This window comes from Hydra viridissima, unplaced genomic scaffold (assembly GCF_058129835.1).
Source record: "Hydra viridissima isolate aposymbiotic clone 2 unplaced genomic scaffold, HvirCarnegie_v1 scaffold_2, whole genome shotgun sequence".
NCBI lineage: Eukaryota > Metazoa > Cnidaria > Hydrozoa > Anthoathecata > Hydridae > Hydra > Hydra viridissima.
The window spans coordinates 11466253-11481908 of NW_028324301.1; the positions used below are offsets into that span (position 1 = coordinate 11466253).

At 26.3% G+C, this 15656-nt stretch overlaps 1 protein-coding gene across 2 annotated transcripts; it reads right to left on the reverse strand.

Annotated features, from left to right (window-relative positions):
• Positions 1 to 524: 524 nt before the first annotated feature.
• Positions 525 to 13918, reverse strand: LOC145183223 (putative protein phosphatase 2C T23F11.1). 2 transcript variants are annotated; one of them, XM_090078973.1, is made up of 11 exons: positions 13765 to 13918; positions 13302 to 13385; positions 10605 to 10670; positions 7634 to 7699; positions 6624 to 6691; positions 5556 to 5640; positions 4097 to 4153; positions 3344 to 3427; positions 3072 to 3137; positions 2204 to 2283; positions 525 to 1248 (listed from the first exon to the last, which is right to left on the reverse strand). In XM_090078973.1, the coding sequence occupies exons 1-11, from the start codon at positions 13865 to 13867 to the stop codon at positions 1021 to 1023; spliced, it is 987 nt and encodes a 328-aa protein (XP_089935099.1). In that variant the 5' UTR covers positions 13868 to 13918; the 3' UTR covers positions 525 to 1020. The 2 variants fall into 2 exon arrangements, 1 of the variants encoding a protein (XP_089935099.1); XR_016449858.1 differs by lacking the exons at positions 525 to 1248; positions 2204 to 2283; positions 3072 to 3137 and adding an exon at positions 6514 to 6550.
• Positions 13919 to 15656: the final 1738 nt, after the last annotated feature.

The window sequence follows — 15656 nt, forward strand, 5'->3', positions numbered from 1 at the left end:
GAAGTTCGGTAAAACTTTTCCCCGTCTGATTTTCATATTTTTAGCACATTGTTAATTTGGAGCACATGTGTTACTTCATGCATCTCAGTTACTATTCGAAAATGACGTAATACAAACAGATTTCAAGTTAATATTTTAACATTACCGTCAATTTACAAAGAGAGATTTTAACATTACCATTTACAAAGAAAGAGATTTCTATGAGAGCAAATCTTTACCTTAATCTAAAATTTAAAAAAAAAAATAATTTTTTTTTAGATTTGCAAATTTTGTCGTTAATACCAGTTTTCTTGTTATCCATCATGCTGCCATGACAACGAAAAGCACTCTTGAAAATATAAAACCTCTGAAGAAAACAGAAAAGTAAATGAATATTTTTCGGTACTGACTGAAATTATTATTTGTAATCACTATTACTTTTTTACTTTTTCATTTTTCATTTCATTCCCAATGTAGAGTTAGGATCAAAAGACTGCTTGAAGACTTTCAAAACAATTAAGCTAATGATGGACACCAAAAAAAAATTTAGAAAAATGGAGATTTTTTTGTAAAAATTTTATACATCACTAAGAAATAAAAACACTCAAAATAGACAAAATATAAACTTATGAGGATTTCTATTTTCGACTTGGCTATTTAATAAAATATCAAAACTCATAACTGCTTAAAATATCAAAACCAAAAAAAAAAAAAAAAAGAAAAGAGAACTCAGTTTACTTGTTAAAAAAATGCAAACGTTAAAAAGTAAAATATAAAGGAGAACCTTTTAAAGAAATGTGTTTGAATTAAAAACATGACTATATTTCATTATTCGTAGATAGAAAAAACACACGCACACTAAAGTCCCGACGCAAAGAAAATACACTTTTTGAATACTCTCATCGAGTAAGCTAGGCAATAGAGGATACAGCAACAGAGAATAGAAAGATATTTGTCATCAAAATACGTTAACTAAAAACTACACAAGAATTGTGATCGTAAGTAAAAAATCTGGAATATCTCCCTAAAAATAAGTTTTGCTCAAGTTAATTCGATACTATCTCCGTCATCGTTTTCTTTTTCATCAGGGATAATATGATTAGAGTCCTGAAAAGGAACTTTTTTAGCAGGTTGAGAGCATTTGGCACTTAACAAATCTAAAGATTGTTCGCTAAGGAAACAAACAAGTGTAGCTGTCATATTATCGCAGCCTATTCCTCCCATCTGACAATCAGGAGCCAGGCAGTGATCGAGTAGTTTTTCAACGATCTAAATTATTACAAGGTATTTTTTTAATAAGACGAATAATAGAAATAAGCAACAAAACAAAACTAATATTTAAAAAATTAGAATTAAAAACTATTTTTACATCATTATCTAATGAATTGAGTTTGAAAACTGAGTTTCGTTCGCGAAATTTTCTGGAGCTGAAAATAATTGTTGCTTATTTCCTATGCAAGCTCCATAGGAGATAAGCTAGTTTGACGTTAAATTTTTTATAAAACTTTGTACCGCAGAAAGTACGTATATTATTAAACGATACGTCAAACACTCCATCAAGGCGATCTAGACATACTTAAGTCGGCGCCAGTAAGATAACAAACGAAAATAAGCGAACTTTTCCGACGACGAACGAAGCTAATAATTAGCTTCACTTTAGTAATCAACTTAAAATATTCAAAATATTTCAGGTTTATTGAATGTAAAGGATTCATTTTATATGCTAATTTATATCACGCCATTTATTTGTTTTCTAATAATGCGCTTTCGTTTTTATACAAAACGGAAACGATAAGGCATTCATGTTGTTATGATCAAGTATCTTGATGATTATAATGACATGATGAATACCTCATCATTAAAGTGCACAAACGTATTAATTAAAAACTTATTTTAATTTTCTCAGTTTTTTAACAGAAATTTAATTTAGGAAGATAATAAAATAAAAAAGACCTTTCGTCTAAGTAACAACTGTTGAAAGGAAAAGTTTCAGACTAAAAAATGAGCTTGTAAATAGACATTTGTGCGCTAGCCTATCGATGTATATTTATATATGTATTACAAATATCAATAAAATCGATCGTATATACTTTTGCGTAAATTGAAACTTTTAAACAAAATTTAAAACATTTTAGGCAAAAATGTTACTTTAAAAAAAAAAAAAAAGAAAAAAAGGAAAAAAACTGCTAAATTCAATTCCCTTAATGCACACATAAAAATCTACCTTATCTGGAGATTCGCGATTAGCTAAACGACATCGAATAAAGTCCACAACTTCTTGTCTTGACATTACATCCCATATACCTTCGAAACATCGGTATTATGTTAAGAAAAATGGTACTACTTTTAAATAAAAACTATGATACAAAAATATTTGAACTAAGAAATCGTTTAAGAAACAAAGGAAATCATATGCAACTGTAAAAAAAAAACAAAAACAAAAACATTTAGAATGAAATACTTTATCGATATCATCTACTTAAGTTACTAAAACTATTAAAAGCGATTAACGCTTGAAATCTCGTGTGTTTTGTAATTCCTTAAGCACTCGTCTGGGAAAAGGTTAAGTTTTATTCAGACGTAAAAAAAATATTATCAAGAAAATTATTTATATCTGATAAACGTCTGTATCGTTGTGTTTCAGATCATTTATAAAACCTACTTTTTAATAAAACCTTGTCCATTTCAATTTTAATAATATAACTTCTGTAGTTTTAATTTTAATCAATTTAGCGGGTAATTCAACTTTAGGATGTCCCTTGAATTTTCTTTTAATGGTCATTAACTGGAAAACTGCAAAGAAAATAATGAAACCACAATTAAGAGTAAAAAAGAAGAAAACAGAAAATAGGTTATTAAGGTTAAAAGGACTTAAAGAAAATTTGTTAAAACTTACGTCGAATACTCAAGGGAAAAAATGTTACAAAATCATAAAGATGTTCCAGAATTTTAATAGAGGGTTTAAAAAAGTGGCACAAAACTCACCAGAAAAAGATGTACATTTTATTTTATATTTTACATATGTTATATACATTTTAGTTTATGAGATTAGTTTTCTTTATGTCGAATTTTAAGTAGAAAAAACAACCTACCATCACAAGCCAAAACAATGAATTCATGATCCGGAACTAGTTCTTGCACAATGACATCAGGATAAGCTTTAATAAGGAGGTTTTTCGAGAAATAGAATTTATCTCAAGCTATTTGCATCATATTTTAATAGAGTTTCAAAAAACTATATGCAACAATTCTCTATATTAAATAAAGCCTCACTATTTCTAGAATTATTGTGCCTTAAGAACTGAATGCTATCAAACTTTCTCATCAAAAAAAACATTTGAAAAAATGCTCTTCTAGAAATTACCAGTTACTATTTGTTCCTCAGGAGGCTTTTTAGCATTCCTTTTAAACACAAAATCACCCATAGCTCTTGATAATGCAAGATTGCCTACAAAATAAAGAAACATCATGCGAAATCATTTTTCTTATTTTCCATGCAACTCTCTTTCAAAAATACCCTAAGTTAATTTGATTGAATCAAATGAAAAACAACAAACTCTATCTCTAGTCATTTCTGCTCAATACAGAGAGAATCGATTGCTAGGGGTGCAAAGACCTTAGCAATTCTGGGTGCAGAACTGTCCTACTTTCTAGATAATTCTATCCCCTCAATCCAATTTAATTGAGAAACTATAGCCTATTTACAAAAATAACTTGCGTCTCAGAACAATAGTGCAACAAAATACAGAAAACATGAAACACAAATAACACATGTCGCATCCTAATTGAACCAATGAACAATCAAACCTAATTGAACAAATGAAGAAGTTTGACTAGTAACAGTAAAATGATCATTATTTGAAAAAAGTTCTTTATGGTCTTCTTGCTTTATTTGTCTCTGCATTTGAAGTTCTTGGTCTCCAAGTGAAAACCAACAAAAAGTAATGTATAATACCTTTTTAAAGTGGAAAATCTTTTCTTATATTTGCATGATTTGTGATCATGCAACTACAAGAGAAGATTATCTGTTCAAGTTAAAGTTTTCCTAAGTGTACTTAAATTAAAAAAAATCTTTCTCAAAATCAATGACTAATCAAAAGAAATATTAAAGATATACCATTTACTCTGTTGAATTCCACCCAACCACCGGCTGCGGTTATCCTTTTTGATTCATCTAAGAATTTGGAGAAAATTAAACTGAAAGGTGATGTCAACTAAGTTATCTGATGATTTACATATCAACTGTATTTTTTCAGAATTTCAAATCTCTTAGAATTCTTTTAAAAGATTTAAAGATAGCTTGAATGAAATTTAAATAAAGAAATTGTTATCATTTATCATAAACAAAACCATACTTTTTTTTGAAACTGCAAAATATAACTTAAATTAATGCATCTTTTTTTTTAAAACTCTATGATCAAATATTTCACTTTCTTGTTCTTTAAGGTTTGTTAGCAATTACTACAGGAGTGTCCATCATAACCAGAAAAAAGATCTATTTACAACAGCAGGGGGAAATAGATATTTTTCTGGTAATTTTATAGTTTATGTTTTCTTGTGTTCAACTGTTAGTCAGTCAACTCTGTATAATCTTTAAAGTTTAAGTTTTTAATCTTAAAAAATCTTTAGGCATCAAAAAATGTTGCTTGTGGTGGAATTAAAACTTCAGTATTGTAACTAACACATACCCTTAAAAAACATAATAATTCTAAAACAAGTTCACAGCTCATTTGAAATTTGTCCATTAAACGCTGAACTCTTTTATTCAAATGTAATTTGTTCCAATATTCCAGTTCCAATATTCTTGAAACTAGAGCACTTTAAATTTGTTATGTAAGACATTGACATAATCAATTGCTGTATAAAATACTTATTTAATCCAGTACTCTTTTTTCAGAAGTAGATCTTTTATCCATGGTTTCTTCTTGGGATTCTCCTAAATTCAAATTCAGTTGATTGAAGTTTTAATTCTACTGCCATTTTTTCCCAGTCAAAATTTTCCTGGACTCATTATTTAGTGTTACCAAAGTTTTCATACCAAAGGAAAAAGTAACTTGATCTAAAAAACTTTATGCTAAAAACAAAATTACTCTTGAAAGCTCATTACACAATATTGTGGTATTTTATTAATATTGCTAAGCATACAACATTATTGCTAAGCATACAACTTTTGACTGAAAAAAAATTAGAGACAAATAATATGTCACAATAAAACATCTAATAGCTTATAATTTTTCAAGATCTGCAGTACCTTATGTACTGTAGAGATAAATAAAGAAATGTCTTGACTTTTTGCCCTTCTTAAAATATGGCAGCTATTAATATCTATGTACTTCTAAATAAATCTGTTTTCATTTATTTAGATGAATAAATTTTTCATGCTCACTAGTTAGATAACGAAGATTAATTTTCAGGATATCCTATAAACAGTGATGCCTCAGATGTTACTTTTTCAATTTATCTGGCCAAAAAATAAATGAAGAAACCATGTCCAATTATCATTACCTATGATATTATGATACACATTAAAGTATATGATAATTTGTGATATGCATTAAAGTATAAAATAATGATACCTTCATCACTAGGCTTATGATCAAACGATAGTTCTTGAGCTACACCACCTAATGATGCAACAGCTCGGGAATCACCACAATTAGCCTAAAGGAATTATTTTGCAAAAATCATCATATACTATTCTCATCAATATTTGAAATTTTTAAAATAAATTATGTCAAAAGTTAAAATATTAACAGTCATCCTGATATTAATGTTTTTACAAGATATAGAAACCAGCCCAATATTATCTTAATTTGAGTAAGTTTTGTGGTGAAAAGGCAAATAGCTTTATGATTTTTTCACAACATCAGTATGGTATAAATGAGATCTGTGTGGTATGCATAACATAATGTGTAATATAAAAATTTTTAAATTATACATCAGTAATGTAAAAAAAATCATTCAATATGCAAAGTTTTAAATTAAAGATAGCAAAGAATGGAACAATCTTAGTTGGAAAAATTTGAGGCAAGATCAACTTTTTGTAAAAACCCATGAACCATTTTGAACTATAGCATGCATGTTAAATTGAACTTTTTTTACATTTTTTCTGAAGCTTTATGAATATACTCCATTAGTAGCAAGCATTTTGAAAATCAAACCTGTTTTTCATTAATTCAAGAAAAACTTAAAGTAGCCAACAAAAAAAAAAAAAGAAAATGAAATAGCCTAAGGTTAGTGTTGCTGCAAGATTAATGTTGCTTCAAGTGTTGATATAAATTCTATATTGTTTTATTAAGCTTTTAAAATATGTAAAAGAAAAAATATTATATAAAATATTATAGTAGTATTATTTGGTAGCTTAATTTTTTTATACTAGTTTTCTTACTTTTATAAAGCAAAGGTAAAGCAATCATCTGTTTAGAACTTAATAACCTCATACTTTTTTTTCATTTCATTGCTTTTGTATTTATTTAGCCATATGCTTGAGAATCTTTGAATACCTTTAATTTACTGAAAGGATAAATAACTTACCTTTCCCTAAGTTTCTAGATAAGCAAATGACCATGCTCTAAAACCATAATATTTAAATCAATCACAAATGCTCAGTTTAACCCTGAAAAATAATGTTATATTAAACTTACACAATATATAGTTTTGTTTTTGATGAGAACACAAACAGCAGCAGCACCAGATGATTCTATTTTAGAATCTAAAAAGTATTCAAAAGTATTAGAAAAAGAGATTCTTTTTTCTATTACATATGCCATTTCCTATTACGTACTACTTACATACTACATATATACTTACATATAACTTACTACTATATACTTTTATACTTTTATATAAACATTATTTCCTATTATACTTTTATATAAATATTATTACAACAAAATATTTTTCTTTTATATGCAAATGACTAAGCTGAAAAGGATTGTCATTTAAATAAAGAACTCTACTCAATAAATTTCCAGTCACCAAAAGTATTAAGTTAATTAAATTGTGGGTTCTTAAATCAAATTCAGTCTCCTTTCAGTTGCTAACACAATATGCGGTGGTGATGGAAAAAAATTGTAAAAAAAAGTTGCATGAGTTTTTATAAAGCATCTATTAAATTCTTAATTAAGCATTTCAAAACATGATGATGTGTGGAATTGAAGGGATTGAACAGTGCAAAGAGTGATTCAAGGTAAGCTTTTGAAACAAAAGATGAACATAAAAGCATCTATCCAAAGTGCGTCTCAATTAAAAAAAGTAAAGGTGAAGAATAGTAACAATGTATCTCTTTTAAATAGATAAAGGTTAAATTAACGAGGGATCTCATGTAAGAAAGTTGAGGTCAAGGTCATGAGGGATCTTAACTGATGATACAAAGAATATTTTTAATCTAAATATACCTATTATTACTATGAATTTTTCTCAAGTTAAAAACTTGCAATAAAATGCATTTAAATGACAAGTATGTATATTTACCACAGTTTTGATTGATTTTTAATACTACAGAAAATGTTAACTTTTATTAGAAAATATTCTTTGTAAAGAATTATTAGTTTTTATACTAAAACTTATTTATGGCAAAGTAAAAAAACCCAAGATGTCTTAAAATAGCAAAATATTTATAATATTAAAGCTTTCAAAAAAATCAAAGCCTCACCTAATTGCATATCATTATCACAACGTAGGAAACCAGATTTTAATGCGCTCACATAATTTCCTAGCTCTAAATAAGATTTAAAATATAAAAGTTCTACTGTAAGCATGACAACAAAAAACAAAGTTTTAATCACTACGCTATTATTCTTACTTCCTTTGAACATATACTTCCTTCTATTTTGAAAAGGTAAGCAAATTACATTATATGGTGCCCTTTTATGATGTTATACAGTTGAATAGTTAAAACTAATTCATGAATACCGTCAATGTTTCTTAATTTCAAATTTTATATTTAAAATTTCTCTAAATGAGGCATCAAATTAAAATTTACAAAGAATTAAAGATTTTACCATTTTTTAAAGGAGAGTTAGCAAGTCTAAACCAAATGGTTTAAACCATTTTTTAAAATGTTGATTCAAACCAAATTAAAAAAAAAAACAAATTTCCTAATAAAACCTATAAATGGTATTATCAAACAATGTGAAAAAATATAGCAACATCTGACAGTTTTTGGTTAAAATATACAAGACCGACTATTCCTGAAAGAGAAAGAATGCTTCATCTTAAAGGAGAAATATTAGACAAGATTTATGTGGAAGGTATTAAAAAATCCAAGATGTTAAATGGGAAAACTGTAGCAATATCTTTAGATGGTTGGTGCAATGTGCATAATGAAACAATAGTTTGTCTGTGTAAAAGATATAAAATATTTTAGTAGAGGCAATACTTCTGCTCATTAACGTATACTTATACATATATGCGTATACAGCATACTTCTGCTCATTCATATAATGGTGAGCATCTTGCATAACATGTAAGAGGAACAATAAACAATGTGAAATGTTAATTTGGATGCATAATGAAAAGCTATGTGACAATCAGCAAACATTAAGGTAATTCAGCAAAAACTGTCATCTAAAGGAGATGAAATTATCAATTATTGATATGCTGCCCATATTTTAAATCTTTAAGCAAACGATCTTCATATGGAAGGAACAAAATTGATACTCCTACTGAAAAATAATGTGATTCAGTATGTGACTCGCTTTTAAAATATGTAGATAACTGAATAATCATATTCACAATCTTTAAAAAAAAAAAGACTTCCAATAGTGTTAGAAAAGTATGTGGCCTGCAAAACGCTGACTATTTATAGAAAATATTTAAACTAGTTGCAATAGCTCTTGATGAATTGCAAAGAAATCAAACAAAAAAAAGGGAAACTATTTAAATTCTTAAAGAGGCAATAATAATTTTTCATTTCTACCCAACAACAACAAAAAAAACTCAAAATAGATACCTTCAGACTGTCAGTAAAGCTCATTTCCTGCTAAACACTTTAGACCTTTAATACTTTGGTTCAAATCTTTTTGAATATGAAGATAAAGCTCCAATTAATTTTGCAGATAAAGAATTTAAGAATTTAGAACCAATAATACTAAAATTGAAATCTAAGACTGCACCATTTGATAAAACCTATTTCTATAGAAAATTTGTCAAGTACTGGCATTAATGCAGTGCAGTAAAAGTGCATACTACTGCAATTTGTTAACCATTAGTGCAGCAACATAGATGCTTAGAATCTGATTTAAAAATGTATTAGAAATGGAAATCTAATAAATCATTAGATCTGGACATAAAAATGGATATCAAAAAATTGTTAAATGCACCAGTTTCTAGTGCAGGAGAAGAAAGAATTTTTTCGGTCTTTAAACTGATTCACTCAAAACCCAGAAATAAGTTGGTAGTTGAAAAAGCTGCAAAAATTCTCTTTATATATAATATATTAGGTGATGATTTATTGACAAATATTGACGAACTACAGTAGGCTGTTAAAGTATAACAATATAATATATAGTGTAATAATAAAGTTACACAGTTATTTGTAAAATCCTTTTTTATAAAATTAATCAACTATGTTAAGTTGTTGATTTATGTAACCATGTTTAATTTTTGATTTTAAACTTTTAGTTATTGTTAAAAAAAACAACTTAATACTGATTAATAATTATGAAATATATATTTACACATGCACATTTATTTATTACTTAACATGTTTATAATAAATGTTTTTTACTTTTTTTTTTAACTTCTAACAATCTTAACAATCTAACCAAAAAAAAAAAAACATTCAAAAAAACATTCTTTTTTTTTTGCCAAAAAAATAAAATTTTTTTCAACGCTGCCTAAAAGTTTATTTAAGAAAACTGATTAAGAATTTGCACAAAACATTTACTAGCTGATTACAATTTTACTGATAATAAATTTAGATAATTATTGAAGATAGTTGTAGCTAATTAGCGAGGAATAATGTATTGAGGAATAATTTATTGAGGAATAATGTAGGGTGCATTTATTGAAGGCTATCATAGATGAAATTTCAATAGTATGCTTAAATGCAATAAACTTACCTCAGTAAAAAAAAAAACAAACAAAAATAAAAGATTTCTTTTTTATATTCTTCTGAATAAAAAATAACTTTGTTAACTTCATTTCAATAACTAGTTCTGAATAAATTTATTATACTTTAAAATGAAATCAAATTTGATGTTGAACTAATGCAGCAGTTATACCCATAATGTGCTGACATCATATTAAATCAACATCAAATTAAAATCTTCAAGGACTTTTTACTTTTGTTTCATCATAGAATGATAAAATTGTTTCAGAAAAGAAAGTTTTTACATAAAATTGAATACACTTTTATCAGCCATATTTTCTTTAGCTACCTGTATAGCCATACAATTTTTCAAACCATTGAACAATTTAGACTACCTAGTTTATCAAATAGACACCTCCCTTGATTTAATTTTGTAAAATTCTTTAAATATAAAATAGAATTCAGTTTTTTTCAAAGTACTTTTTTTAATTATATTACATAATGTAAAATATTTATGTTTTATTCTTTTAAATGTAACAAATATCAATATACTTTATTCAAAAGAACAAAAGTAGTGTTTGAAAGAACTTACTGTATTCTTCAGTTCCTAAGATACATTTATGGAGGTTTTCTCCACAATAAACAGCAGCCTGTGAACCTATAACAATTAAATATTGGGTAGAAAACACAATTAATTCCAAATTTCATATTTTAGCATAAAATATAGAACTACCGCTAGATGAAATACCAAAAATTCTATAGAATTCTACAGAAATATTAAATTTTTATAGGAGTTTTTTTTTTTTAAAAAGTGGTCATGCTTTCCTTTTTCCTAATTTTTATGAAGTTTTTGAAACAATTCATATACTAAATAATCTTTAATCTTTTAAGTATCTATTTAAACACTTGACATATATATATATATATATATATATATATATATATATATATATATATATATATATATATATATATATATATATATATATATATATATTGTGTAGAGTGTTTAAGTGTTTAAATAAACATATATGCTTATATATAAGATTTCTTCTGCACTATAATTGAAGCCTACTGGTATTTGTAACTGAATACAATTACAATAATACAGTTCCAATTAACTAAATTGCAACAGCAAAAAATTGTAACATCATGTGATAATCATATATATTACAAGCATTAATTCAGTATTAGACAGATAAGCTCTGGTTTCACATTTTAAGTAAGATTTTGTGTACATACTTGTGCTTTCTGATAAATGTGACAATCTAATCAAAGGAAAAAAAATTTGACTAGCAAACTTATCTGTTCTGCAATAACATATTTTCTTACAATTTTATTAAAGCATGTGCCTCATTCCCAGTTAAGTATTCAATTATAAGATATCTTTTAAAAATATGAGTTTAAAAAGAGTAAAGAGATAACAAAGATGAAACATGAGTTTTGAAAATTTTAACAGATTTAACAGCCATTGTCTAAGAAATCCAGGCAAAATAGACTATGACTTGGAAATCTTGTCTTGATTTTCAAATGTTTTCTACAAAACAATGAAGGTTGGCATTTGTTCAAATAGTTTTTGAAAATTCTTATCCATTTTGATATATTCAGATTAATTGGGCTCTGAAATTTGTCACATGGAATAAAATTGCTACTTTGTAGGGCAAATAGTTTTCTATAGAATTTTTTAAAGGCAAATAGCATTTACTTTGATCTCATGAAAAAAAAATCATGTGCAAGCAAGGGGCTATGAAGGAGTAACCCTCTAAAAATCAATTTTTGTGCACAATGTGCTTTGGAGATATCCATAATGTTGGTGAAAGCTAATTGGTTTCCTTATATATACTGCTTCTAGTATCTGAAAACATACATATAGGGTCAATTGATAACAAGCCTACAGAAGTTCTAGAAGCAGCTTTACTGAGCTAACATTAAGAAACTTTGACAATTAAAATACACATAACATCATCCAACAAAAATTTTTTAATTTACTTGTCACTTCCATTACATTCCAGTTAAATAACAATTCTTTTCTGTGCTTCTTTTCTGTTTTCTTTGCTTCATTTTATTTTATTTTTTGATTCTTTTTTAAAATTTTTTCTTCTTTTGTTTTGCTATATTTAGCTTCTTGTTTTAACCAAACCATTTGTAACTATTTGTAACTATTTAAAATGTTAAGAATAACTCTAAGTTAGTTTTTTTTTTATTTATTTATTATTAACTAGTTTCTTTGTTCTTTAATAAACATCAAAACCATGAATTCACCAAAACTCAAATTAGTTGTACTTTTTAAGATAGTAGGTTCTATCATATTCATACTGTTAAATTTGCCCCACAAAGTAGCAATTTAATTCCATGTGAAGAAATTCAGGGCCCAATTGATCTGAATATATAAGAATTTTCAAAAACTATTTGAGCAAGTTCCAACCTTCATTGTTTTGTAGAAAACATTTGAAAATCAAGACATGATTTCCAAGCCTTAGCCTATTTTGTCTGGATTTCTCAGACAACAGCTGTTAAATCTGCTAAAATTTTTAAAACTCCTGCTTCATCCTTGTTAATTATTGGTTAGTGGTATAAAACTCAGCTTGAAGCACTTCTAACTCTGGAAGAACAAAAAAACCAATGACAGAAAACTTGCAAAGTAGATTAACACTGAATAATTTTTTAACTGGAATGCCTGTTTGAGTTCTTCAAACTCAAAAAAGTTTAATATCACTTTCGCAAGGTTCTTTTCATTCTTTGCTTGGTTGAACTTCATGTTTTTTTTTTTGTTTTTTTTTTTTGTTATTTAAAAGTAAGAAAAATCTTTGAAGCTAATTAATTTGTGATCACTATCACACTTCCATTTAAAAAAAAAAATTAGACAGTTGTAATCAAATATACAGATAACTGAGTTAACTTTTATTTAAAGAGATGATGGAGCAAGTTATTAAATTTTTTTTTAGCAAAACAATGATTTAATGCAAGTAAAACATTTTTGGATGATTAAAGTAGTTAAATAAAAAAGAGTATATAATTCACAAAAGGCTTTACAAATCTATAAAATCCAGAGAAAAACATTACCCTCTGAATAAATGAGTTTCAAAAAGTGTCTTTATTTTTTGAGAATTTGAAATCTAGCAAGATATATGTATAATAAAGCTTGAAAAGCATTATATATCTTAGAGAAAGCATTAGACATTAAATTAAATATGTTATTAATCTTTATTTTCTCAAGTAGATTTTTAAGAGTTAAATGTTATAAATATTTCTATTATGATGAAATGAAAATAAAAGTAAACTTTCTAACCTCCATGACCATCAAAAACTGCAAAAAAGGCAGCTTCTTTATCCTCTTTCATAGAAAGAATACTTGTATGAGCATCCTCCATATCTTAAGGTTGTTTAAGAAAGCAATATTGATCTTTTTACAAATAAACAATAAAAGGAAAATTATCATATTTCTAAAATCATTTTGAAAGAAAAACTGAAAAAAAAAAGGAAACTTTTTTCCTTATCACAAAAAGTTCTTAATCTTCTTTTGTTAAACTTTACTGATAAAAAGTTTCCTTTTCATCAGTAAAGTTTAACAAAATTATTAAGTAATAAATTATTTATTGGCTGGTATCATTACAATTCCTACTCTATTTTGCACACAACAGAGCTGCAGTTTTGCTGGTGCTAATGTTTTAAATTTAAGTTTAATACAATTTAATTGTTGATTATTTTCCCAAAAAGAACTTTTGACTAAATATATTTGAGTAGAAAGATACTTATACGCCAGCCTTGCATGGATGATGAAGCACACTGATAATAAGAATTAGATGACATAGATGTTGTCTTTGCTGTTGCAGGTTCAGACAGATGCTGCCCCATTTAAATTATTTAATGGTATACTAAAACTGAAATAATAACACCTAGAATACTATAAAAAAGTAAAAAAAAAAAAAGAAGTAATAATGATAATATTTAATATAAAGCTTATTCTATTCTAAATTATTATTGTTATATTATAATTTAGCATTGGTGTTTAATGTTTTCATTTTGTTTTGTTTGTTTAGACATTTTCACATGAAAAAACCTACTTAATCATTTCTTATTTAAAAAAACAACAACAACAAAAAAATTATATATTTGGTATTTGGTATGATGCATAAACCTTAACATTAACTTTTATGCAGATCACCATTACAAAGAGGTTTATAACATTCATAATTGTTGCAAATAAGTTAAGTATCTCAAGCTACATTTTTTAGATAATATATTTTTTTCATAAAGTAGAAATTTTAACTTTGTACTTTAATATCTCTATTTTCCTTTAAATAGGGAGTAGTTTGATTATCACAATAAGCTTACATTGATTTAGTTGGCTTTATTGCTAGTAATCAAATATATACTTGTTGTAAGATACATTTGGTTATTACATTAAATAAAAACACGATAGTTATCATTATCATTATTTCTTTTTTTTTTCTTTTTTTTTTTTTTGCTATATAAAGAAAAACATAGAAAAGCATTGGTGAGCTGAAGTTTAAAACTGATAGCTCAAATTAATAACTTTTAGGAAATATGTTTGTATCAACCAGAAAAATTATATTTACAGTCTACAATAATCATTTTTATTAAGAGAACTTGAAAACTACTAAAACTAAAAATATTTGACTAATTTGTCCATGATTATTTGCTGCTAGAAGAGGAAATGCAGAAAAAACGAGCATTAAGATATAGCATATATCCTTAATATACTTGTACGGACTAAAAGGAGCTTTAGGCATCAATAGCAACATTAAAGTAATGATTGGTGATAAAACGAAACAATAATTTTTTATTTAACAAATTTAAGATAAATCAAGATTTAAGTTGTTTATATATATATATATATATATATATATATATATATATATATATATATATATATATATATATATATATATATATATATATATATATATATATATATATATATATATATATATATATATATATATATAAACAACTTAAATCTTGATTTATTTTAAATGTTAGTTATAAAGTTTTTTAACACAGAATTTTCTTACAAATTTACTTATCAACGGTTAAGTTTAAAAAATGTCGACCTCGACAATTTATTATTTTAAAAAGCATCAAATGTCAGGGGCGCCGCTGGAAACATGACAGCGGCGCCACTGCTGGCAAGGTAAAGAGATCGCATTACTGTATTTAACATATAACTGTGAAGTCATATAAATACTTAATGCTCGACTTTATGTTTGCATTTCTTTAAACTTGTTTATTTACAGCGAAGTTTAAGAAGCATAACATGTAATTAGCAAGTATTGATGATTTGCAACCAAAATTTTATTTGAACCAAATTATGGTTTTCAAAATTTATGAATAAAAGAAACCTTCAATTTTCAAATCGATAGGAATATCTTGAATTGAGTTTAAAAATATAAATTAATGCAGCTCTCAAAGTAACAAAGAACCCAAACAACTCTCAGGAGTAAATTTTGCATATTTGTGTGCATAGCTTTTATTAACGAAAATCTGATTTAGCAAGTATTATCCCTTAAGTACTTAACAAAAAATCTTTCTTTTCAGGCATTAACCGACAATTACAAAAAAAAAAAAAAAGAGAATAATAGATCTTTTCTCTCACCTTTTCGAAAACCTATGAAAACGGTTT

Coding starts and splice junctions, on each gene's coding strand:
- LOC145183223 (XM_090078973.1), bottom strand. CDS start 13,867: ATGGGGCAGCATCTGTCTGAACCTGCAACAGCAAAGACAACATCTATG. Junction 10,671..13,301: donor AGTTTTTGATGGTCATGGAG/GTTAGAAAGTTT, acceptor TAATTGTTATAG/GTTCACAGGCTGCTGTTTAT. Junction 3,138..3,343: donor TGAGGAACAAATAGTAACTG/GTAATTTCTAGA, acceptor TCCTTATTAAAG/CTTATCCTGATGTCATTGTG.